The sequence below is a fragment of the Perissodus microlepis genome, chromosome 14 (assembly GCF_051167445.1).
Source record: "Perissodus microlepis isolate ML-2025 ecotype Zambia chromosome 14, ASM5116744v1, whole genome shotgun sequence".
Lineage (NCBI taxonomy): Eukaryota > Metazoa > Chordata > Actinopteri > Cichliformes > Cichlidae > Perissodus > Perissodus microlepis.
Window position 1 is genome coordinate 27,598,334 of NC_140474.1, and position 24,412 is coordinate 27,622,745.

Consider the following 24,412-nt stretch of genomic DNA (forward strand, 5'->3'; position numbering starts at 1 on the left):
CACACTGTGGTGGTGCCATGTTACAAGGGAGCAGCTGAAAGTAGTTAGTTCATAAATGGGAGAATTAGTGCTATCTTCACTATTTTGTAGATGAAGAGTTCCTAAAATATTCAGATGAGCCCATCTGGCAATAACAACCACGCCAAATTCAAAGTCACTTCCCCTTTCTTACTTATTCTGAGCTAAACTATACTATTTCTTCATATTCAATATACCATAAATGGACTGGTACTTATATAACACTTCTATACTCTGTTTTGAGTGCATCTCCTGAGCCACAAGCATTCAGTTTCATTTGTTGCTTAGTAGTGTAGCATTTTACTAATTATTGGAGGAGTTTCAGTTATTAGTCATTAAACATGATTGAAGAAAGGCTTTACCCATATTCTACAGCTGTTTCTACTATCTGAAATGTGAAGACGGGATAAACTTTGGATTCATCAATATGAATTTAATAAACACGGCTGTTGTAAAAAAGGAAGGAAATGCCATGCCTTGGAAAGCAAAGTCTAGACGCTTTTCTTTCCAAGCTCCTTTGACTATGATGACCTGGATGACTGAGAACCTTCACAGACATACCCACCTCCTTCACTGCTTACCTTTATGTTAGTCCCTTCAAACCCCCTAGACTAGCCAGGGGACGTAACATAAATTGGGCGCTCATCCGGGATTAAATCCTGTTCAATCCATTTTTAGATGGTGAATGTTTGGAGTTGTTTGTTTCTGCTGGTGTATTTGCAGAGGTAGTTAGTATGGCAACTGGTGTTTTTTTTTTTTTTTGCTGTTTGGAATAGAAAAATTAAAAACATAAACATGCACAGGTGAACACCAAAAATTTATATATTAAAAGGTTATTGCAGGCCAAAGGGGTTCTAAAGAAAGAAGGAAGTCGACGCAGACTGCTCCCTGTCCTGGAATCTTTGCTAGTTTGGCAGCTTTTCTTAGAAACAGGTTTCAGTGTTGCTTTTGTGCTGGCTCCTCCCCTTCAACTCAACTCACAGAATGCTGTGAGTTGAGTTGATATATCTGGTGATTCACTGCTGTTGAGAGGAGAAATGGCACAGAGACTAAATCAGTTGGATTCAGAGAAATTCTCTTGTTCAATCTGTTTGGAGCTACTGCAAATTCCAGTGACTATTCCCTGTGGACACAGCTACTGCTTGAACTGCATTAAAACCCACTTTGATGAAGAGGACAGGAAGCAAATCCACACCTGCCCTCAGTGCAGGAAGACTTTCACACCAAGGCCTATCCTGGAGAAAAACATCTTGTTAGCAGAGCTGGTGGAAGACCTGAAGAAAACTGGACCCCAGGCTGTTCTGGCTGATCACTGCTATGCGGGACCTGAAGACGTGTCCTGTGATGTCTGTACTGGGACTAAGCTGAAAGCCAGCAAAACCTGTCTGGTCTGTTTAGTTTCTTACTGCAGGAAACACCTACAACCTCACCGTGATGTTGCCCAACTAAGTAAGCACACACTTGCTGGGCCATTCAAGAAGCTCAGAGAGAACATCTGTTTTCGCCATAATGAGGTGATGAAGATTTTTTGTCGTACTGATCAGCAGACTGTCTGCTATCTCTGCTTGCTGGATGAACATAAAGGCCATGAAACAGTCCCAGCTGCAACAGAAAGGACAGAGAAACAGAAAGAGCTCGAGGTGAGACGACTAAAAATCCAGCAGAGTATCCAGAACAGAGAGAAAGATGTCAAGCTGCTTCAGCAACAGGTGGAGACCATCATTAGCTCTGCTGATAAAACAGTGGTGGACAGTGAGAAGATGTTCACTGAACTGATTCGTCTCATTCAGAATAGAAGCTCTGATGTGAAGCAGCAGGTCAGATCCAAGCAGGAAACTGAAGTGAATCGAGTCAAAGAGGTTCTGGAAAAACTGGAGAAAGAGATCGCTGAGCTAAAGAGGAAAGATGCAGAACTGGAGCAGCTCTCACACACTGAGGATCACAACCAGTTTCTACACAACTACCCCTCACTGTCAACACTCACTGACTCTACACCCTCATCCAGTATAAGCATCTGTCCTCAGAGGTACTTTGAGGATGTGACAGCAGCTCTTTCAGAGGCCAGAGATAAACTACAGGAATTTCTGAGAGAGAAATGGACAAATTCCTCACTAAAAGTCACTGAAAAGGATGCTCTGCTCTCACCACCAGAGCCAAAGACCAGGGCTGGATTCTTAAAATACTCCAGTGAAATCACACTGGATCCAAACACTGCATTTCCACATGTGTTATTATCTGAGGGCAATAGAAAAGCAACAAGAGTGAAACAAAAACAGGCTTATTTTCATCATCCAGATAGATTCAGTGTATGGGAGCAGGTCCTGAGTAGAGAGAGTCTGACTGGACGTTGCTACTGGGAGGTGGAATGGAGAGGGGGAGGAGTCGGTGTAGCAGTTGCATACAAGAATATCAGAAGAATAGGGAAGTCATATGAATGTTTATTTGGTTTCAATGACAAATCATGGGCATTATGTTGTGACACAAACAGTTATGTATTTTGGCACAACAATGTACAAACTAAGCTCTCAGGTCCTCGGTCCTTCAGAGTAGGGGTCTACCTGGATCACAGTGCAGGTATTATGTCATTCTACAGCATCTCTGAAACCATGACCCTCCACAGAGTCCAGACCACATTCACTCAGCCTCTCTCGGTTGGACTTTGGCTTTGGGTAGATGGAGTCACTGCAGAGTTGATTCGAATCAGATAGAAGGACAAGTTCATTTTGATCCCTGATCATTATATATACCTCTAAATGAGGCTTTTTCTGAAGCATTCAGTGGTCGACAGATCTGAGAATAATTTTGCAGTGATTACAACTGTACTTATATTTATATAAATCAGAATTTGCTATTATAGCTAACATGAGTTAATGTGAGTTTAAATTATGCTACTTTTTATATTCAGCATACTTTAAATCATTAATCTGTCTACTTTAGTCTGGTTTGTGGTTTTATTCTATTATTGTAACCCTAACCCTTTTTTTCCCCAAATGTACAGATACACACATCTACACATTAACATAGACTGTGCAGATGTGTCATTTAGGTTTTACTTACCCTTTAATTTACACTCTATAATGTAAAAAATAAAGAAAGAATTAAACAAAAAAGACAACAGAGTCAGGACATTTATCAGAATTTGTTAAAGAACACTTAATTACTGATCACAGCAAAATCTCCAGTGTTAAATTGGAATATTTCTAACATTTTGAGTTATTTTCCAGTGTTAGAAAATCAGCACTGCTCAGTGTTAGCCATTGTTAATCTTCAAAACTGACTAGGTTACTTTTAAACATATAACACTGTCAAAAGTGTTAATGTAACACTCAACAGTGTTGTATTTAACACTCAGAGGTGTGGACCCATATAGACACTCTCTAGTGTTAATTTAACACTGGAGATTTTGCTGTGATGTGTTAAAATACAAATAGAAAACAAATAGTATAAAAGTATTTAAATGTACATCACTGTCACCTTTCTAATCCAAATCTTGATTTCTTGTAACAAATACTTTAAAGTCAATGTCATTTTTTGCTTTTGGATCATCTGAACCACACTCAGATATTCTGCTCTTAAACGTATCATTGTACTTCACATTCATCTGTCTTTATCTTTAAGGAAAGCAAATAACCATGAAAAAAACATTAATCTTAGGATGTAATTTCTTCACATCATACTAAGTTTCTGGAGTCTTACAGCAGGTTAGACTATTACTACAATATTTAAACTATATTTAAATCTACATGTTGATAAACACCACCTATATTTAATCATTCAAGTTTGGACACATTGACTCATTAAAGGGTCTTTTTCATTGTTTTTACTCTTTTGTGCAGTTAAGAAGAAAACAGCTCTTTATTGAAGGAGCTACATGTAGATATACGACCTTCTATGAATTGTAATAGAATCACATATTTAATATATTACATTTCTAATTATTTAATAATTTAAAAAAATTCACAGGAAGGAATTGTTTGAATGCCTTTAGTGGCTGACTAAGGACACAGCCAGTTACAGCAACTATCAAACAGCAAAGAAATACTGCAGCAAATGTGCAGTAAATGTTCGACATTTAACATTTAAAATCAGCTCAAATACTAATATGTTTGTTTCTTTGTTTTGATTATCAGAAATGCACATGTGTGTAGATGTGTGTTGTCACTCAGCTTCTACTTACCTGGAGCACCACGTAATGCTATGTAAAAAAAAAAAAAAAATCAGGTTTAAAGTTTACAACAAGCTGAACAAATTAGAGAAAAATAACAACTGGCATTACCACAACCTCCATCTTTTAAATTTATTAATGAACCTTAAACAGGTTGAGGTTTTCAGGTAAAAAGCTCCACTTTGGGACACAGCCCATTACAAAGGCTATTAAAGCAAATACTGCAGCTATTTGCATTTAACATTTCAAATTAGTTCAAATACAAATGTGTTGGTTTCTTTATTTTTATTCTACAGAAATGCACGTGTGTGTGTGTGTGTGTGTAGATGCGTGTTGTATCTCAGCTTTAACTTACCCCACCCAAGTGGAGCCAAACTTGGCACTATGCAAAAAAAAGAAAAAAGAAAACAAGAAAAAAACAAAACAGGCGGAACATATTAGAGAAAAATGAAAACACCACATCCAGCTTTAAAATGTATTAATCAACCTCAAACAGGCTGAGGTTATCAGGTAAAAGTCTTCACTTTGGGACAAAGCCCATTACAAAGGCTATCAAAGCTATATACAGTATTGAGCTCCTTACTATGTAAACGATAAAAAAAACAAAACGGTCCTGGATATGCAAATACAACACAAATAGTACAAACACCTATAAATATACACAATGTTTATCTGTTTAGTCTGATTGTTCCATTTTCATGTCATAACCAGAGATGGACAGTAACAAGTTACTGTAATCTGAATACTTTTTTCAAGTAACGAGTAAAGTAAGGGATTACTATTGCAAAAAAGGTAATTCGATTACTGATACTTTCCCATAAGCACGCTGCGTTACTAAAACCGTGATTTTTTTTTTGTGAGTGTCTCATGACAATGACGTAAGCGAGTGTGACGTTCGTGGCAACAGCTGTGTGCAGATCAACAAGGGATAATATATCAAGTGCGGGAGAGAGTATAAGCGTGCAGTGTTTAAAATGTGGAAGTACTGACCTTACTTTGAGTTTGATTCCGTAAAAAGTGACAAAAACATCAGTGTCCCTGTTCACTGCATGGGAAGAAACCTAATCTTCTTTTTACAGCGAAAAAACCCCTAAACTTCCAAGCAAGCAACGAGTACGCTACCACGGAATGGGAAATTCACAGAGAAAGTCCCCGATTCTTCAATTGACATGACCGCTGCGACACACCTGCACCAGGGCAAACTTCCGCCTGCCCCACTCCTGCTATACAGGTGAAAATAAGAGCAACAGGATCGCTAGTCCTTGATTTTACTCATTTTCTGCTGTGTTTTACTTGCATCTATTGAAAGAGTGAGTGTAAACACAAAAAACCTTATTTTATGTGCTGGAATGTGCAGAAAATAGGTTTAAATGTTAAACAAATTTCTTCCAGTCAGAGAATGTTGCATGTAATTTAACTTTTGCTTGATGCATAAAGTTAAAAGATTAAAACTCATAAAACAAGTTTTTTTTGTTTTGTTTTTTTTAAAAAGAGAGTTTTCCATTTGATTACATTTTGTATGATGGATTATGCAGAAAAAGTAGAATTGGGCTGAAAGATCTATCGCTTTATCACCTATTCAGGTTGTAAATCATGTTTTTAAAAAGTAACTAAGTAACTAATTACTTTTGAAATTAGGTTATCAGTAAAGTAACAGGATTACTTTTTGGGGGAAGTAATGAGTAATTAGTTACTGATTACTTTTTTCAAGTAACTTGACCAATACTGGTCATAACTTTCCTGACATGTCTGCCAGTAAAGTTTCCTCACCTGCATCCTGTTCTCTGATTGGTCCCTGCTTTATGTATACATCATGCTTAAAACTCTAGTTTATGTAATTATCAATTTCTAATGTGTTCTCTAGTGTTTTTTCTTTCCACGTGGACATGATGCATTAAGCACTGTCTGCCACAAAACCACTCAGCCTCGGATCATAATAATAAAAAAAAAAAATCTCCCCACAGGAACAGATAACAAAAATAAATAAACTGGTAAAAATAACTAAATAATTCTAATATTAATGCAGTGCCTCACATGTAGTATTATAAGTAGTATTTAAAGTGTAAAAGATGTTCACCAATATTCAGAAACTTAAACTCTCATGGAGTCCAGATGAAACATATGAGGTTAACAGTTGCATAAGAAGTTGAGTATTGACTTATTCACATTGTTTAGTTTTAAAGAAAAATAATATAAATACTACAAACAGTATTTAAAATATATAAGATCTTTTTGTGTTTAATCTGGTTGTTCTGTTTGCATGTAAGACAAAATAAACTACTACTGGATTGTGATATTACCGCAATGCCTCACAGGTTAGTAGCATTTAAAGTATAAATGATGTTCACTAATATTCCAAATATAACAACAGCAACATTTTGACCTAGGATACAGCCCATTATAATGACTATCAAAACAACTACATACATACGCAACTGTACATGCAATATTTATTATATATCATTTTGAAAAAGTTAAAACAGAAATTTATTTTTAGAAATGCATAGATGTGAAGATGTGCATTATACTGATATTCAGCTTCTACTTACTTGCACGTGGTGAACCCTTTAAATATGGGAAAGCACCTGGGATGTAAAAAAAAAAAGTCAAAATATTTCATTAGAATTTGTTAAAAGGAATGTTATTTTAGGGATGTAGACATAACACAAACACTACAAAGAATATTTAAAGGTTGATATGATATCATCCTCTATTCAGACTGGTTGTTCTGTTTTCATGCCCTAACTCCTCCGTCATTTCACAGCTTACTGCTCTCACCTCTTCACCTGAACTTCTTCTCCACTTAACTGCATCCTCCTGTCTTATTCGTCGCTGAAGTATTTATGCGACTTGTTCATTATCCTTTACATGGCCTACTCTTAATTACTCATTGCTGCTCGGGCACACATTGGCATGGATTTACACACTATTATTTAACCTCCAAAGACTCGAACTCTTCCACGGCATGCATTTTTAATTTCTCTTTGATATTTGGGCATATTGGGGCCCAATGAATGTAAAAAGAAAGAATTACCAGATTTTTTTTTTACCTTATTTTTGTTTTTAAGAAAAATGAGAGCCACGTATGAGGATATTCATTTAAAATTTTGATAGAATATTAGCAGTATAATGTCCTCATAAGTGGATATCAGGCCCTTGTAGAGCAAAACTGAATATTTTGGTCTAAATACCCCAAAATGTGACACCAGGTCCTAGGAGGTTAAAGAAAGGAAATGTAATTTATTTTAACCACCCCCCCAAAAAAAAACAAAAAACAGAATAGGTCAAGGTATTTATTTTCTTAAAAAGAACAAATAGAGTATTCACTTTGAACATTATTAGAGTGATATACAAATACTACAAACCGTATTTTTTGTTCTTTCGTGTTTACCGTTTTTTCTCCTATCGATATCTCGATTCCTTTTTTCTACTAAATCTCACGTTTTGCTTTAACCAATTTTTCATAGTATTTTTATTACAACTGGATCCTGTGAACTGACTCTGTTAATCTGCTATTTTTCTCTTCATTCAAGTTCAGCTATCTCCATCTTCAAACTTTGGCTTACAAAGTTTTAGATTTTTTATTTAAATAAACTCACGGGCTGTTGGAATATTTCTGCGCACAAGAGGTCCTTGAATCACTTTGCTGTTGTCTTTGTTGACAGCAATGAAGGCAGTGAAAGAACTGCTCACTCCTGATTGGACACTGAGCTGCACCACTTTCTCCTTCACTCCTCCATCTTGCTGTCCTCTGTGATCTCTCGCTTCCATCTCCATGGAGCGAATCAGAGTCAGAGCACCCAACCTGTGGACTGTTAGTCTGCAGAAAAGAAGGAAAACATTACGGAGTCATAATGTTTGTCATTTTGCTAAATTACATTTTGTTAACTACATTACATTTTTGTTACACTCTGGGTTTTACCTTTGACACTGGCACCCCAATAGATTCTTCCATATGCTAGAAAAATGCATGAAAATATACTACTCAGTGCTTTTGCACAAAACTATAACGATTTCCTTTCTAGACAGGGTCTAAGGTTTCATCACTTTGATACAACAACAAAGTTTACAAACAAACAAGTTAAATGGTCCGCCTCCGTCTCTTGCTATATCTATCTATCTATATAACACCCATCTCGCCCCTGCGGGCGGTTTATCCTTCAAGCTCGGGTCCTCTACCAGAGGCCTGGGAGCTTGAGGGTCCTGCGCAGTATCTTAGCTGTTCCTAGGACTGCGCTCTTCTGGACAGAGATCTCCGATGTTGTTCCCGGGATCTGCTGGAGCCACTCGCCTAGCTTGGGAGTCACCGCACCTAGTGCTCCGATTACCACGGGGACCACCGTCACCTTCACCCTCCACATCCTCTCGAGCTCTTCTCTGAGCCCTTGGTATTTCTCCAGCTTCTCGTGTTCCTTCTTCCTGATATTGCTGTCATTCGGAACCGCTACATCGATCACTACGGCCGTCTTCTTCTGTTTGTCTACCACCACTATGTCCGGTTGGTTAGCCACCACCATTTTGTCCGTCTGTATCTGGAAGTCCCACAGGATCTTAGCTCGGTCATTCTCCACCACCCTTGGGGGCATCTCCCATTTTGACCTCGGGACTTCCAGGTTATACTCGGCACAGATGTTCCTGTACACTATGCCGGCCACTTGGTTATGGCGTTCCATGTATGCCTTGCCTGCTAGCATCTTGCACCCTGCTGTTATGTGCTGAATTGTCTCTGGAGCATCTTTACACAGCCTGCACCTGGGGTCTTGCCTGGTGTGATAGACCCCAGCCTCTATGGATCTTGTACTCAGAGCTTGTTCTTGTGCTGCCATGATTAGTGCCTCTGTGCTGTCTTTCAGTCCAGCTTTGTCCAGCCACTGGTAGGATTTCTGGATGTCAGCCACCTCCTCTATCTGCCGGTGGTACATACCGTGCAGGGCCCTGTCCTTCCATGATGGTTCCTCGTCTCCCTCCTCTTTCTTGGGTTTCTGCTGCCTGAGGTATTCACTGAGCACTCGGTCAGTTGGGGCCATCTTCCCAATATATATATATATATATATATATATATATATATATATACACACACATACACACACACATAGTCCAAACACAATAGTGTTTTGGACTTGAATTCAAGACCGCCTAAACCAAGACCAAGACAAGAGGGTATCGATATGGGCAGATCATGGCTAACGCGGCTCATCTCGTTGCCGGTTCGAGCCCTGGCTTGGACAGTCTCGGTCGTTGTGTCCTTGGGCAAGACACTTCACCCATTGCCTACTGGTGGTGGTCAGAGGGCCCGGTGGCGCCATTGTCCGGCAGCCTCGCCTCTGTCAGTGCGCCCCAGGGTGGCTGTGGCTACAATATAGCTTGCCATCACCAGTGTGTGAATGGGTGGATGACTGAATGTGTAAAGCACTTTGGGGTCCTTAGGGACTAGTAAAAGTGCTATACAAATAAAGGCCATTTACCAAGACAAGACCGAGTCAAGACCAAGACAAAGTCGGGACGAGAACAAGACAGAGACAAAAAAGTCTTTGAACTGCAGCCAGATGCTGCTTCGTTTACAGGTGTCGGGCATATTTATGTGTTTTTGCGATGCACTCGCACAGCCCTCCTCACCGTTGTCTACTGTCTCACTCACTTACTGAGAGTGTACACTTGACTGTCGCGTCTCTCACCCTTTGTTTTTCACATAATGACATTACCCTATATCCTCGCATGCGATTGGCCACAATATGGAGCGATTGGAGCATAGCTGAGCCACTGTGTGAGAGCTGAGCAGCGAAAGGAAATTAAGTGAGGAGCCGGCTCTTGCCCAATGGGAGTCGACTCTTCTGATTCACTACAAAGCACTCTAAGCACGGCTCTTAGAGTTGATGCTTTTGCGCATGACACATTATCAAACGTTACGTTGTGTGTCATGGATACTGTTGACTCCAAATCTCCCGACCACTATTTCAATCTGAGACAGCAAGACCAAGACAGTGAGACCAAGACAAGACCAAGACCAAAGTCCGTCGAGACCAGGACGAACTCTACAATGTCGCCTTTATTTCTCACAAACAGCAGACTGAGATTACTCTGTCACGTCTAATATGTTTGTGATCAGTAATGATATACTATTAGATGTTATGATACCCCTAATCCAAGAAATAATCATTAGGAAAAAGTGAAACATGTTTAAAACTAGACACACAGCATTAGGCTTGGGTATTATTAACTGTTTTCCAGTAAGTACAGTTATGTTTCTGAAACTACTGTTTTGAATTCAATACGTGGAAACTCAATTTAAAACAGAAGTGTTGTTTGTGTTAAACTGTTTACCCAGTGTCCTCTGCAGGTCTGAGACTGAAGTGCAGCTGGTTCTCAGAGCGATGACCTGCCAGGCTGTACTTCAGCGTCACACAGCCCTCTGCTGCCTCTGAGCTCTGACACAGAATTACAGTGTTAGAAGTCACGTTAATTACTGTCATCAATTACTGACAGACACTTTCTTTGGTAAATCCCATGTGACTGAGATGTCGACCACAGCTGGCTGCAGAGCAAATCGCAGCGACTGCATCACCTGAAAAATAATGAAAAACTCGCCAAATATACACAAACAGCTGGAACAGACATTTTACTCACTGCAGGTCTGATCTTAGTGAGTATCTGCTGCTGCTCTAATTTTTAACTTGAAAAGTTATTACTATTATTATTATTATAAATGTATAGAACTTCATGGTTTGAACAAGAACCAAATATTAAAGATAAGCATACATGTTTAAACATACGTGCACATAATCATGGGGCATTAAAAGAAATGGTCTGTGTTAGAGTGAATTGTTAAATGTTGTCATTTTTATGCTTGCCAACTCTGCAATTCCACTGTCCTTCCCCCCAGATTCTCGAGGTTCTGGGTGGGGGGTGGGGGGCTGTAGTGTTTTATTGTAGATACATCCTATCTGGAAGATCTGTTTCTTGTGTTGTAAGCTTCCTGCTTTTATGACCCTTTTGGTCAGCAGGAGGTCACACAAACGCACCCCCATGACACACACACACACACACACTCTTATGCCATGTTATACCCCTAATTAAAGATTGTGAAATCATTATGTAGTTTTAGTTTGCATTATTCTCCTGACTTAGAAGAAGGTGATAACTATTACAGTTATTAAACTGATTTGTATTACATTAGACTGCTGATTTATTGTGAATGAATGATATTGTTTTATGATGCATGCTACTGCTGAGGTATAAGAAATACTGTTTTCAGAGAGTCATTGCCTTATTTGTCTGATTAGAAAAGAACAGAACATACTGCACGGGTAGCCAAGGTCATAACTTAGGCTCACTGAGAGAGAGAAAGAATGTGGATGTTTAGGTTTTATGACTTTGGAGGGGGGCTGAAGGTATAAGAATATGAGAAACGCTCAGACACTACGAGATCTGGCGGACACCCTCCCGCGCTCATCTCCCCTCCGGATGGTTTATGCTCAAAAGTGTTGTATGGAATAATGAGAATTGTATGGAATAAAATGATTGTTGATTGAGCATTTATACACCGAGTGTTGTCCTTCCTTCAGCCCAAAGATCAAAAGAACTGGAGATTTTAACAGCATCAAACAAAAACCTTGGATTAGGTTTATTACCAATAATTAAACCAATAAAATAAGATGATGTAGTATCTTTTATGAATTTGTTAAATATGGTCCTTCATATTCATATTATTCACATATTCATAATTGTGTTTAATGTCTTACTTTTGGTTGCATCCTGTCAGTCCCTGTGATGAACTGAGTGTGACCTCCTCCTTCCTTGGCCATCCCATTAATGAGGGCAGAGCTGGCCCCTTCCCCAATCCCAAAAGAGAAACACCTGCAACACAACATGTCTGTGAAGGTTCTCAGTCATCCAGGTCATCATAGTCTAAGGAGCTTGGAAAAAAAGCACCTGGTCTTCTTTACGTTTGTTTAAGTTTTCTTGAGGATGTTTCACAACTGACAAAGCTTCTTCAGTTCTAAGAGAAATTGCTCTTAGAACTGAAGAAGCTTTTTAGCTTGCTTTTCTTTCCAAGCTCCTTAGCCTGCAAATACAACAGTTTTCTTTAAATCCACAGAGGACTCTTATTCTGAGAACTGTGTAGATATTGTTGTGTGTTTGTGGTTTCACCTGTGAGAACCTGAGTTCTGTGATGAACTGAGCGTGACCTCCTCCTTCCTTGGCCATCCCATTGATGAGAGCAGAGCTGGCCCCTTCCCCAATCCCAAAAGAGAAACACCTGCAACACAACAGCTGTTTTTAAAACACACAGGCTTGGTACACAGCACATGTCATCATCTTTTTCTTGTTTTACCTGTGGGAGCCTGAATTGTTTTTCACCAGATCGATCACTTCTTTGGTGTTCCCCACCTCTCCATCAGTAAAGACAAACAGCTAGAGAGGAGAGTTGGCACATAAGGACATAACATGAAAAAAAAAAAAAACATCTTTTCTATGTCAAAGTGGTTTTTATCTAGCTAATGTTTCTTTTTTTTTTTTTTTTTTTTTTTTTTGCCTGTCCCGTTTGGCTCTTTTGCCATCAGAATTATTGTCTAAAGGCGAAGAAAGATGCCCAACGGATTTACTTTACCAAATTGACCATCCCAGCCTTGCCGTAATGGTCCATTTGATTCACTTTTTATTGTTTATTTTATTTTCACTTGCTGAATACGGGACAGACTTGACTGGGGGAAAGAAGGGGAGAAAGAAAGAGGGAAAGAAAAACAGCTGAGAAGAGGGACGGGGGAGAAGGGCAAAAAACAAAAACCAACAGAATAAGCAGAAAAAAAAATGCATATATCGATCACCTGGATCACCTGTTGAGAAAGAAAAAAGAAAACAAGCAGAAGAAAACGAGAGTAATAGAATAAACAACAGCACAATGATATATGGGAATATGACAGTAAATACTAAATATTAAACATTATTGTGCAGCACGTAAGATCGACAGCACACAGTGTGCTTTGAGGTAGGAGCCAAAAAGGGTGTAGTTTTGTGTGTGTGATCACCCGTGTGTACACCTGTGAGCATGGACGCGCTTGTTTTTTTAAAAGGTTCCTTCATGTAATGATCTGCTAGAGGGTGTGGGGAGCCACTGCCCCGTCCTCCAGGGCATGAAGCAGGTATGGAGGAGATCAAAACTCCAGACATCCAGAGGCCCCCAGAACACAAGAGACCAAGGAAGACCAACAGAGGGGCAGCCGCGCCACTGTCCCAGAAAGAGCTGAGGAGAGTCCCAGATGAGGGGTCACTCAGCAGCCGCGGAGCAGAAGCCAGGGGGGGTTGCAGTGACGGGCCCGTGAGCTCCGCCGGCAGCCAGCTGTGCCTGAGTGACCGAGCCCCAGGCCGAGAGGCCGGGGGCACCCCACCTCCGAAGTGGCCCGAGCGAGCCCCAGGCTCCAGGCCCCGATAAGCGGCTGCCAAGGAGTGAGCCGGTGTGCACCTGGACGCCCATCCCCGGACACAAAGAACCACCAACGCACCGATGTCTGAGGGAGTCCGCCACCGGCAGGGGAAGTGGTGGGGGGAGATAGGCCTCCAAACCTTGGAGGGCCTGAGATGTCCCCAGAGAGGTGGCGTCTGATACCCAACCTGACATATAGACACAGACATACAGGCACACACAGATACAAACATCCATTCCCACCCTCATGCTCTCATATGCACTTACTCCACACTCAACCAACGTGGAGACAGACATAAAGAGACGCTGTACACACAATCACACTCCCCAAGCGTACTCTACGAACCGGGTCTAGGTACCCTTGCCCCTGGAGGGGGGAACTGCACCCAGACCCAGGTGGTGTTACCCTTTTCCCTGCGGTGGGGAGAAGCAGACCACCCCGACTCCGCAGCAGCAGGGAGGCCCCACATTCCAGACCCCAGTCGGATGGCCAACTCCTCCTCCTAGCCCCCCGCTCCAGCAGGCCGCAGAGAACGGGGGTGAGAGAAGACTCCAAACCTCCCTCCACCCGCTCATTGTAGTGTTGATGCATGTGTGTTCTAAGGTGCATTTAAAACCCAGGAGGGCATGGAGCTACCTGCCAGAGAGCAGCAGGTAAGCGCATAGCCCCTCCTGCTAGCCCTCAATGTCTACGTGTATTTAAAATTGAGAGGTGGGCAACGACGCCAGGGGTGAGGTGTACACCCTGATGGTAGTTTGGATTCCGTGTAGCATGCCCACCCCCAAGATCCTATATGTATGTGTAATGAGAGTGTGAGTAATGTGAATGTCTAAGTTGTGGGATAAAATTGAGGCAGAGGCAGCCAGAAGGGGACAGGGACCAGGGTGCAGCCTCCTCTGCACCCTGGTGACACACCCCTACTCCAAGGCCCTGCATGTGTGGGTGGTTGTGGTGGAGCGGGAAGAGGGAGGCAGCTGGAGATGGGGAGGGAAGGAAGGGAGGGGCAAGTGACCCCTCCCTGGGGCCAGCTCCCCCGCTGACCCCAGTAGGCACCCCCATACTCCGCGACCCGCCAGGGAAAGGGGGCCCAGGCCCATCCGGACCGGGGCCCAGTGCAGCAGCGCCGCCCGGCCCCACAGAGCCCGGGACAGTCCACCCAACCCCACCACAGAGAAAACTGCACCCACCCCATCATCCACTCATCTTCCAGACTACATAAGACAATAGACGCCCAGGCTGAGATCTTCCTCCACCTCTCCTGTATCTCCCCCTCCTGCAGAGAGAGTTCCTGAAGAGAGGAAAGCTCCTGCAAGATGTGACAACCTCCCCCACCAGTTGAAGAGCCCCCCAGGTGGCTCGACGCACCGGCGGCACCCTGCGCCAGGGCTGGGCCCCCATACACCCACCCGCCCACAACCCCGGCAACACACCAACCAGGACCCAAGCCCCCGAGGCCCGGCCAGGGCCCCAGCCCAGAGCCGGAGCGCCCCCAGAACCTCACGCCCATCCCGGACCCACCCAGGGGCAGCCAGGCTACCAGGTCAGTAACCCACGTCCGTCAGCACAGACCCTCCCCTAGCCCCGCTGCACGCAGCCACGAGGAAACCGTCACCTAAGAGCCAACAGGGCCCCTAATTGGCCATGACCGCTACCCCGGGTTGAGCCCCCCAAGGAAGATGCCTCCGGGGAACCCCCTGACGCCCTAAGCCTGTCCCTACCCCCACACCAATCACAACAGTGAAGGCGGGACCAAACTATGACCCCCCACCCCCACTAGGTGATGGAGCTGATCAAAGGAGCCCAGAGCAATTGATCTGATGTGGTGGCAGAGGCTGTATCAAGACTAATGTAATCTAATAGATAATTTCTATATTGGTTAGAATTAAGATTATTTTTATTTTTCCAGTTCATGAGGACTGTTTTCTTGGCTATGCATAGGGCAGTGAAAACCATATGGGCTATATTCTTTTCTGAAGTGACATTATCTAAGCTGCCCAACAAACACACTAAAGGGGAAGTTGGAATGTTACATTTCAGACACTTTGATAAGTCTTCACATATCTCGCGCCAAAACTTCTGAACTGGTGGACAGAACCAAAGAGCGTGGATATAATTGTCCGGTGAATTGGTTTGGCAGTGTGAGCAGTTGTTGGTAGACGTAAAGCCCATCTTGAACATCCGATGACCTGTATAGTGCACTCTATGTAATATTTTGTATTGAATTAATTGAAGACTGGGATTTCTGATTAGATGAAAGGTTTTTAAGCAAATCTGAGACCAGAAGTTTTGGTCTAAGTTAACTGATAAATCCGCTTCCCATTTTGCAATAGGAAGTGATATTGATTCATCTGTTTTAGAAAACATTCTGTATATTTTGGATAGTAATTTGGGGGTTTTAAGAGTAAGAAATTGAACCACACTTGGTGGTGTTTGTAGTTCAACTTGACCCGGTTTAAATTTCTTTTTTACTATGGATTTAATTTGTTGATATTCTAAAAATCTTTTCTTGTTGATCCCATATTGTGTAGCTAGTCTGTCAAATGAAATAAATTCTGTTCCTTCTAGTATATGTTCTAAATATTTGATTCCTTTACCACTCCAATCTGAAAAGTTTATCATATTATTGTTTTGTAATATGTCAGGGTTGTTCCAGATAGGTGTACGTTTGCATGGGATTAATGAAGACTCCGTCGATTTTAGAAACTCCCACCATGCTGTCAGAGAAGAGCTGATGTTGATGCTTTTAAAGCATTCATGTCGTTGGATGTTTAAGCTGATAAATGGTAAATCTGAAATCTCTAGATTATTGCAAAGTGCTTGTTCTACATCTAGCCAAGGTTCATCTAAGAGGGTATGTTTTAGCCATCCTGAGATAAACTGAAGCCTGTTGGCTAAGAAGTAGTGCTGAAAGTTAGGTAGTTCTAATCCTCCTTTATCCTTGGTCTTTTGTAGTGTTTTTAAGCTTATACGTGGGGGTTTATTTTTCCTAGACCGGATCTTAACAAGTCCATGAAAAGTTCAGGGGGTCGACCCGGAGGTCGACAGAACAAGAGCCAAAACAGTTCAGGAGGCCAACCTCGACACCTATGATGCCCAACTAGAGGCCTGGAAAGCGGCCGGCAAAGACGAGGTGGTACAAGCCGAGCTGGATCTGATGACGGTGTAGCAACCGCGGGACCAGGCAAGGTGGAACCAGGCGAGGCAGGACCAGGCGAGGCGGGACCAGGCGAGGCAGCGGCAGGACCAGGCGCTGTAGGGAACAGTGTGGTGATGCTGCAGACGACCGTGTCGAAGTTACAGGTGGTGGAGCAGGCGGTGGCTGAACAGGCTCCCCAGAACGTCAGCAGAGATGAGGATGTGCTGGCTGGGTTCTCCTGAACCCCCAGCTGACAAAGCTTGATGCTGGCCAGGCTCTCCAGAACCCCCAGCTGACAAAGCTTGATGCTGGCTGGGTTCTCCTGAACCCCCAGCTAAAACAGAAAATGCGTGGACGGGCCTCCTGGGCCCTCCAGCAGAGACAGGCAACTGAACGGGCCCCTCAGACCCTTCAGCAGAGACGGACGGCTGAAACAGTTCTCCAGAACTGCCAGCGGAGACTGACAGTGACGTGGGAGCCGCGACGTGCTGGATTGGCTCACTCGAGCTTCCAGCAGGGCGTGATTCAGGACCAGAAGGAATTGAGATCCCTGGCTGAGGGTGTAGATGAGTGGCTGACTGGATGGGTGAAAGCTCTAGAGCCTGAACTGATGACAAAGCTAATGATTGTGCTACCAACTGAGTTACTGACTGAGCAATGGACTGTAACAAAGGTTGTAGTAAGTGTGGTTGTGGTAGTGACTGAGCTACGGGTAGCGGGGCTGAAGACTGAGCTACAGGTAGCGGGGCTGATTGTGGTGGAGGTGAAGACTGAGCTAAGGACTGCAATAAAGGTTGTAGTGATGGTGGTTTTGATGGTGACTGAGCTAATCCTCCTGAGCCTCCTGAACACGAGAAAAACTGCTGGACGGGCTCACCTGAGCCTCCAGCGGACATAGGAATGGGTGCCAGCACCAGCTGAACACCAGCCCCTCCCACCCGAGGAACTGAAACGGGTGGAGGGGAACGCTGGGCCCGAGCAGCCCCGGGAGCAGGAACAGGAGGAGAGAGAAGCTCAGGAACAGTCTCAAAATGCACAATATTGCCAACTGGGTCTGGGCATATAGTCTTTGGAAAGTGGGCAACCTCAGAAACATCCAACTGGGACGCAGAACAGTCCCTAGAAGGAGCCACAATCTTAATAGACTGTAGCAAGGGGCAACTAGAGTCCTTAAGTGTCCTTGGGGAACAGACAGCCTCTTCCTTCAGAGAGCCTAAGTTACAGCCTGCAATCTCCGTCCCTATCAACTGCCTGTGCCCCTGCTGAAAAGTACATGGCTGAAAGGCTGGCTTAGAAACATTAACCACCTTCCTTTCAGCTGACTTGGAAACAGAACTTGCAGCCTCCGGAAATTTCACAGCAGTCTGAATATTTTTTCCCTCAGATTTGAGGACAGTAGTCTTGGTCATTTTAACACTGGGTTCAGATTGTACAGAATGAAAACAGGTTCTTAAATCCTCAGAGCAGGAGTTCACAGGGGTTGGATTTATTGTTTGTTACGTTCATGAGTTCAGGAGGAGCATGAGAAAAACAGTCTTTGTTGCTCACCACTGCTGATTGTCCAGACAGGGCTCTAGACTAACTTTTTGCCATGGGCGCACCGAGGCGCACCGGCACAAAAGTTAGGCGCACTCAGATTTTTCAACCGCATCGCTTAACACTGCAGTTTTACATGTGCACTTTTTTGGGGGGGAATTGCAGTCCATACAGATAATATTCATTTCTAAATTATAAACTAACAATCTTGTGCTTAAAGTGCTTTGTCAATATTGTAGAAAATGTTAAACTTAATCATCATCTCGTCCTCCTCTGACGACCTGTTTGCTGTTGCATGCTGCTGAAAGGCAGTGGGGAGAAGGGACACTTGGGCAGTGCATTTATTGCAGCATATAATGTGTTTTCTGGATACACTGTGCTTTTTCGGCATTCAAAGATTGATGGCACCGTGTCAGAGCACTGGCTATGAATTTCAGACGGATCAGGCTTTAACTTAACAAAAAAGTTATCAATAGTTATTTTCATCTTTTCTTATTACCCACAGCTACATCCACTTCTGTCGGGCCTAGGCTGCTCACTAGGGCTGGGTATCATCACTGATTTCTATAATCCATTCGATTCCAGTTCTCAAAGTCCTGATTCGATTCAATTTAGCCTCAGACAGTTAGAAATATTATAATTCTGATCATTTATCAGTACGGATACATGTCAGACTTCATCAGAATTGTGAACATCACAGCACATGCCTTTGTGTCAAAGTAACTGAGAATAAAACACAGAAAAACATGAAGGAGATTTTTCTGGCCTGGCTTTTTATAGCAGATAACCTTAAAAATATTCTGCAATATTCTGCAATTTTGCATAATTTTAAAAAGTTTAAATTTCTTCAGTATTGAACAACAGAAAAAAATTGGCTTTCTTGTCCGAGGTCATTTAAGTGAAAAATAGAAAAAAAAAAAGACAGTGGCCGACAGTGCTGTAAACAACTGTAGACTGGTGGCTAATAAGCAAATGAATAATGCAGAAAACAGAGATTTGAGATGGGAAACTGTTCCTGAAGTACACACAGAGAGAGAGCTGTGCATGAAGTGTGATTTTTATCGTGGTGGAAGCAAAACAGTAAAACTCAGAGGGAATTCATGACGACATTGATCAAATGTGAAGCGCAGTTTGCTGCTTCTTTTGCTGCTGGCTCGGTGAATTTGGTTGGAGAGAGACAAAACCTGCAGCTCAGAATCTAGCGCAAAAAGACGTAAACACTGCGCGGACCCGACGCATCAGAATCGCTGAGCTCCGACAGTGTGTCCGTCTACGGGCCGTCGGGTGAGAAAGCCGAGAAAGACAAAGCTGATTCTGATGCGTCGGGTCCGCTCTGTGTTTATGTCTTTGTGTGGAATCCGTGTACCTGCTCTCATTTGCTGTTTGGTGGCTGTTGAAATAGTTTTGTGAGCTTTAATCTGAGAATCTTGCATTTCTGGCAAAACACAGTTATATTTAAAAGTCAATTCAGGATTTATCTGCTGCGACCGGTTGGGGTGAGAGAAGGAAGACAGGATAAAGACATGCTGTGGGAGACAGAGATTAATAACAGATATGATTCAATGCAGAGAGGTCTATTAACACATAGTGAGTGAGAAAGGTGACTGAAAAGGAAAAACTCAATGCATCATGGGAATCCCCGGCAGCCTACGTCTATTGCAGCACAACTAAGGGAGGATTCAGGGTCACCTGGTCCAGCCCTAACTATATGCTTTAGCAAAAAGGAAAGTTTTAAGCCTAATCTTGAAAGTAGAGACAGTGTCTGTCTCCCGAATCCAAACTGGAAGCTGGTTCCACAGAAGAGGGGCCTGAAAACTGAAGGCTCTGCCTCCCATTCTACTTTTAAATACTCTAGGAACAACAAGTAGGCCTGCAGAGCGAGAGCGAAGTGCTCTAATGGGGTGATATGGTACTACAAGGTCATTAAGATAAGATGGGGCCTGATTATTTAAGACCTTGTATGTGAGGAGCAGGATTTTGAATTCAATTCTGGATTTAACAGGAAGCCAATGAAGGGAAGCCAAAACAGGAGAAATATACTGTCTCTTTCTAGTCCCTGTCAGGACTCTTGCTGCAGCATTTTGGATTAGCTGAAGGCTTTTCAGTGAGTTTTTTGGACATCCTGATAATAACGAATTGCAGTAGTCCAGCCTGGAAGTAATAAATGCATGAACTAGTTTTTCAGCGTCACTCTGAGACAGGATATTTCTAACTTTAGAGATGTTGCGCAAATGCCGCTTTGCCGTTGCCACAGTCGCCCCGCAAATGAGACACACGCATGAATCTTTCACAGTGGTAAAAAAGAACTCTTCCTCCCATTCACTGTGAAAATGATATATTTTCTTTCTTTTTTCCGCCATGTTTTCCTCATCTCTTCACCTTTGCTGGTCTTCACGGCAACTGTTTCCATGGAGACCAGCTAGTGTTGATCTAATATTTAATAATAAACATTTTATATATATATATATTATCTCTAACAAATTGACCCCAATGCAATTGTGATTTAAAAAAAAAAATAGCAAGAAAAAATAAAAATAGATGCAGCTAACTGGTAAGTTGTTATGGTGAGCTATTTTTAGAACAGGCCCGCGGGCGACTCATGTGGTCCTTGCGGGCGACCTGGTGCCCGCGGGCACCGTGTTGGTGACCTCTGACCTACAGCATGTTCTAATCGCTCTAATAGGATATTATGGTCAACAGTATCGAACCACCAACGTTCTGCCCCCACTGCTTTCCAACATAAAATGACCCCCTTTCATATGGATTTCTATTCTTTTAAAGAAACTGAAAATAAATACATATATTAATGAAACATGTCCCATAACACGTGTTTTACACAGAATAATATTAATGTGGCCATTCCCACTCTGGGATCCCACAGTAACATCAGCATAGAAGAAATGGCTTTGATTTTGCCACCCTATTTGATTTCCATGCCACCCTCTTTCTGTAGACAGGATGTGTGAAACAGGAGTGTATGAACACACACACACACACACAGTGTTGAAAGTGCTATGTTGGGTGGGTGTATCGGGGAGTGCGAGTGTACAGAATGAGTATGACTGTATGAAAACTAGAGTGCTGGTAAAATATTTTGACTATGGTGCACTTTTTTTCCTGCAACATTTTCTCCCTCTGCTGTTCACTGAAGCTGAGAACAACTCTAAAGGTAATTCGCTGTGGTGCTCCTTCAAACCAACAGATCAAACAACAGAACAAACTCTTATAACCTTCCCTGACCTCATATAGACAGATATTTATCAGGAAAGAAAATTTAAAGCAAGGTACCTGTCTTATCTGTTGAAATGTGCAAAATATTACAGTTTCTTTTGTTATTTAAAAAAAAAAAACTCCATCAGTTACACATATTGATGTTATCTATTCTCCCAGAGTCGGGGGGGTGTAATTTATGAAGGTAGTTCAAAAAGACCCCCTTTCACAAGTGTAACAACTGTGATTGGGCCCAGGACATTATTTCTGGGCCATTTCCACCTGGAGCAAATACAGCTTCTCACAGTCTTTATCACCTCAACTGTATTGGTAAAATAATGCATACCAATAATCAATACTGTCAGTAGATTCTTTCCAGCTTTTGATCAGCACCATGGACAGCAACCACAGTCAGAGGTCAGGGGAATGGACACATTTACTCACACCATCGTCTTCAACTAGGAGGCCACGAGCCCTAAACAGATTTAATCTTGGTAACATAACAGAAAGACAATTGTAATGTTGATAAGCATGAAAGAGAAGAGAGAAGCCCATTAGACGCAGGTCCTCACAGATAGAATGAAAGGGAGTGATAATATAAAACAAGAGAATTCCTCACTCACAGACACACACACACATACACACTAGGAGTGAAGATTTCAACATACAAGTGGTAACAAAGTTTCGCTCCTTTACAAAAAAAAACACTCACTTTTGTTCAGCAAAACATTGACAATCTTCCTCTTTTGTGCATCTGTTCTTTCTCCTTTGACTCATTAAACAAAATTTAAAATGCAGCTGTGCTAACTAGCTCCTAGCTGATAAACAAATTGCTTCATAGATGATACCAGCAGTCAAATATGTCAAGTACACTGTCAAGAGGACACATCCTCCAAAGTAAAGAAGTATTTGTACTTTGTTAATTCCTGCCTCTGGTAACATGTTTCTCTCAATCACAACACTTACATTATCTAAAATTAAATAAATAAACAGATAATAGTAATAAAAAGAAGAAGAAGATGAAGATGAAGATGAAGAAGAAGAATATTCAAACCTCGTTTTTTCTGGGTTTTAATGATAAGATACTAATAATATACCCATCGTGAAAAAAAAAAGACTGATCGGATTAAAGGGGTGTGACTTGAATGAAAACTGTGATGATGGTTACAGATTGACAGAAACTGTAACATAGAGCTCCTCACACCTGTGCTCTCAGGAGCGGTCCTAGCCTGTTTGGTGCCCTGGGTGTACAATCCCTCTGCCTTTTTTCTAAACTGAGGACCTGATGGCTTTGACCTTTTCTTGTCCATCTTCCATCAGTAATTTTGGACTCCAGTATCAACACCGAACCCCACAACATAGACTAACAGACTAATAGACCCACACCTTGTATAGTTTTTTTCTTTCACACGACCCAGGAAAATAATTAATACATAATGGGCTTGGATTGACAATGTTATGAATGAAATGTTCACTATTTGGAAGCAGCCCGCCCCCTCCCCTTTCCACAGGTTGTGTGTGAGACTTCAGCACAGAAGCAGCAGCAAGCATGCGCACCGAGGGCTCTGGCGCTCAATTTTCGAGTATAAGTGTGTGATAGAATTTAGAAAACACATTGGTGCAAATTACAAGTCTATATCATGATGTCTTCAGTTTTTGTGTTTGTTGTAGGCTGTCAACATTAACAGGCTAACGCCGTCATCACGATGAAATTTTTTTTTTTAACGCAATCAACCTATCTGGAGTGCAGAATGGACAAATTTTGGACAAACTGCCCAAAATCCGTTGCCAGAGACATTTCAGGGATTTTGAGTCATTGTGTGCCAGTTGACAGCCCTAGTTTGTTGGGTTGTTTTTTTTTTTGTTTTATTTTGGGAGCCCCCCTCCTCCCTGTGTGGCAAGCACAGGCACGAGTGTGCGAGCAACTTTTTTTTTGCCGATGCCATGATGCCGCCCACTCTGGACAACCGCCCATGTTGCGCATACCTAAAACCGCCTCTGTAGTGATGGGATTTCCGTCTCTTTTTAGAGAACCGGCTCTTTCGGCTCCCAACCGGCTCTTCAGATTGTTTTGTTGCTTTAATTAATTTATTATTAACAACAATATAAAATTATACACAAAAGGAATTACTAATGTAAAAAAAACAATGTGGTTTTATTTGTATACGTTTATATATAAATATGTACGGTGGCCCCTAGAGACAAAGCACGTACAAACTCCAAAAAGCATGTACAAACTCCAAAGCATGTACAAACTCCAAAGCATGTACAAACTCCAAAACTCCATTTACTAGGTAACAAAAGCTCAACACTGCCCCTAACATCCTGTTGTGTTTTGGAGTTTGTACGTGCTTCGGAGCTTTTACGTGTTTTGGAGTTTGTACGTGCTTCGGCGTTTGTACGTGTTTTGGATTTTGTTTGATTTTGCTTTGTCTGTAGGGGCCAACGTAAATATACTTTTATTTATTTATTCCACATAAAATGTAATAAATAAATCATATAATACAAAAACCAACTATTTACATTTCAACTTTTAACTATTTAAATTTTCAGCTGTTTCCTTTTAAACAAATTTAAAATGAAACAACACAAAACACTGCAAACCACAACACAATTAAATATAAATTAAAATATGAAAACAAAAAGAAGATGCACATTCTCTGTCATATAGGCCTGCATGAATAAACTTTCTGAATCCTTTATCGTCTGCAATTGAAAATAGTTGTGGATGATCACTATACCTTTCTAATGTGACGTTGTTGTCCCTGGCTCTCTTTCTCTCCTGTGGTCAAAGGAGCTTGCAAAGAAAAGCGTCTGAACTTCTTTAAGTTGCTTGAAGACGTCTCACCTCTCATCCGAGAAGCTTCTTCAGTTCTAAGGTCAAATGGCAGAGAGTCCCAGATTTAAACCCAGTGGGAGTATCCC

The 24,412-nt window shown here is 42.1% G+C and overlaps 3 protein-coding genes across 3 annotated transcripts; 1 reads left to right on the plus strand and 2 right to left on the minus strand.

The window, feature by feature from the left end:
- The first annotated feature begins 1,028 nt into the window (after window positions 1-1,028).
- LOC146374092 (tripartite motif-containing protein 16-like) lies at window positions 1,029-3,897 on the plus strand. The gene has a single exon (XM_084951560.1). It carries the CDS (start codon window positions 1,056-1,058, stop codon window positions 2,724-2,726), a length of 1,671 nt encoding a protein of 556 aa, XP_084807686.1. The 5' UTR covers window positions 1,029-1,055; the 3' UTR covers window positions 2,727-3,897.
- A 211-nt stretch (window positions 3,898-4,108) lies between these two features.
- LOC146374093 (von Willebrand factor A domain-containing protein 5A-like) lies at window positions 4,109-10,739 on the minus strand. The gene is made up of 5 exons (XM_084951564.1): window positions 10,505-10,739; window positions 7,783-8,003; window positions 6,733-6,768; window positions 4,539-4,565; window positions 4,109-4,213 (listed from the first exon to the last, which is right to left on the minus strand). The coding sequence occupies exons 1-5, from the start codon at window positions 10,651-10,653 to the stop codon at window positions 4,188-4,190; spliced, it is 459 nt and encodes a 152-aa protein (XP_084807690.1). The 5' UTR covers window positions 10,654-10,739; the 3' UTR covers window positions 4,109-4,187.
- A 1,189-nt stretch (window positions 10,740-11,928) lies between these two features.
- On the minus strand, window positions 11,929-24,342 carry LOC146374094 (von Willebrand factor A domain-containing protein 5A-like). The gene is made up of 4 exons (XM_084951567.1): window positions 24,229-24,342; window positions 12,516-12,595; window positions 12,332-12,440; window positions 11,929-12,037 (listed from the first exon to the last, which is right to left on the minus strand). The coding sequence occupies exons 1-4, from the start codon at window positions 24,340-24,342 to the stop codon at window positions 11,990-11,992; spliced, it is 351 nt and encodes a 116-aa protein (XP_084807693.1). The 3' UTR covers window positions 11,929-11,989.
- Window positions 24,343-24,412: the final 70 nt, after the last annotated feature.

What these genes read in the sequence shown, in the direction of transcription:
- LOC146374094 (XM_084951567.1), bottom strand. Translation starts at nt 24,342, where the DNA reads ATGAGAGGTGAGACGTCTTCAAGCAACTTAAAGAAGTTCAGACGCTTT. An exon ending in AACAATTCAGGCTCCCACAG is followed by an intron (nt 12,441 to 12,515) that starts GTAAAACAAGAA and finishes GTTGTGTTGCAG; the next exon opens with GTGTTTCTCTTTTGGGATTG. An exon ending in CAGAACTCAGGTTCTCACAG is followed by an intron (nt 12,038 to 12,331) that starts GTGAAACCACAA and finishes GTTGTGTTGCAG; the next exon opens with GTGTTTCTCTTTTGGGATTG.
- LOC146374092 (XM_084951560.1), top strand. Translation starts at nt 1,056, where the DNA reads ATGGCACAGAGACTAAATCAGTTGGATTCAGAGAAATTCTCTTGTTCA.
- LOC146374093 (XM_084951564.1), bottom strand. Translation starts at nt 10,653, where the DNA reads ATGACAGTAATTAACGTGACTTCTAACACTGTAATTCTGTGTCAGAGC. An exon ending in AAAGGGTTCACCACGTGCAA is followed by an intron (nt 4,566 to 6,732) that starts GTAAGTAGAAGC and finishes TTTTTTGCATAG; the next exon opens with TGCCAAGTTTGGCTCCACTT. An exon ending in TTTGGCTCCACTTGGGTGGG is followed by an intron (nt 4,214 to 4,538) that starts GTAAGTTAAAGC and finishes TTTTTTACATAG; the next exon opens with CATTACGTGGTGCTCCAGGT.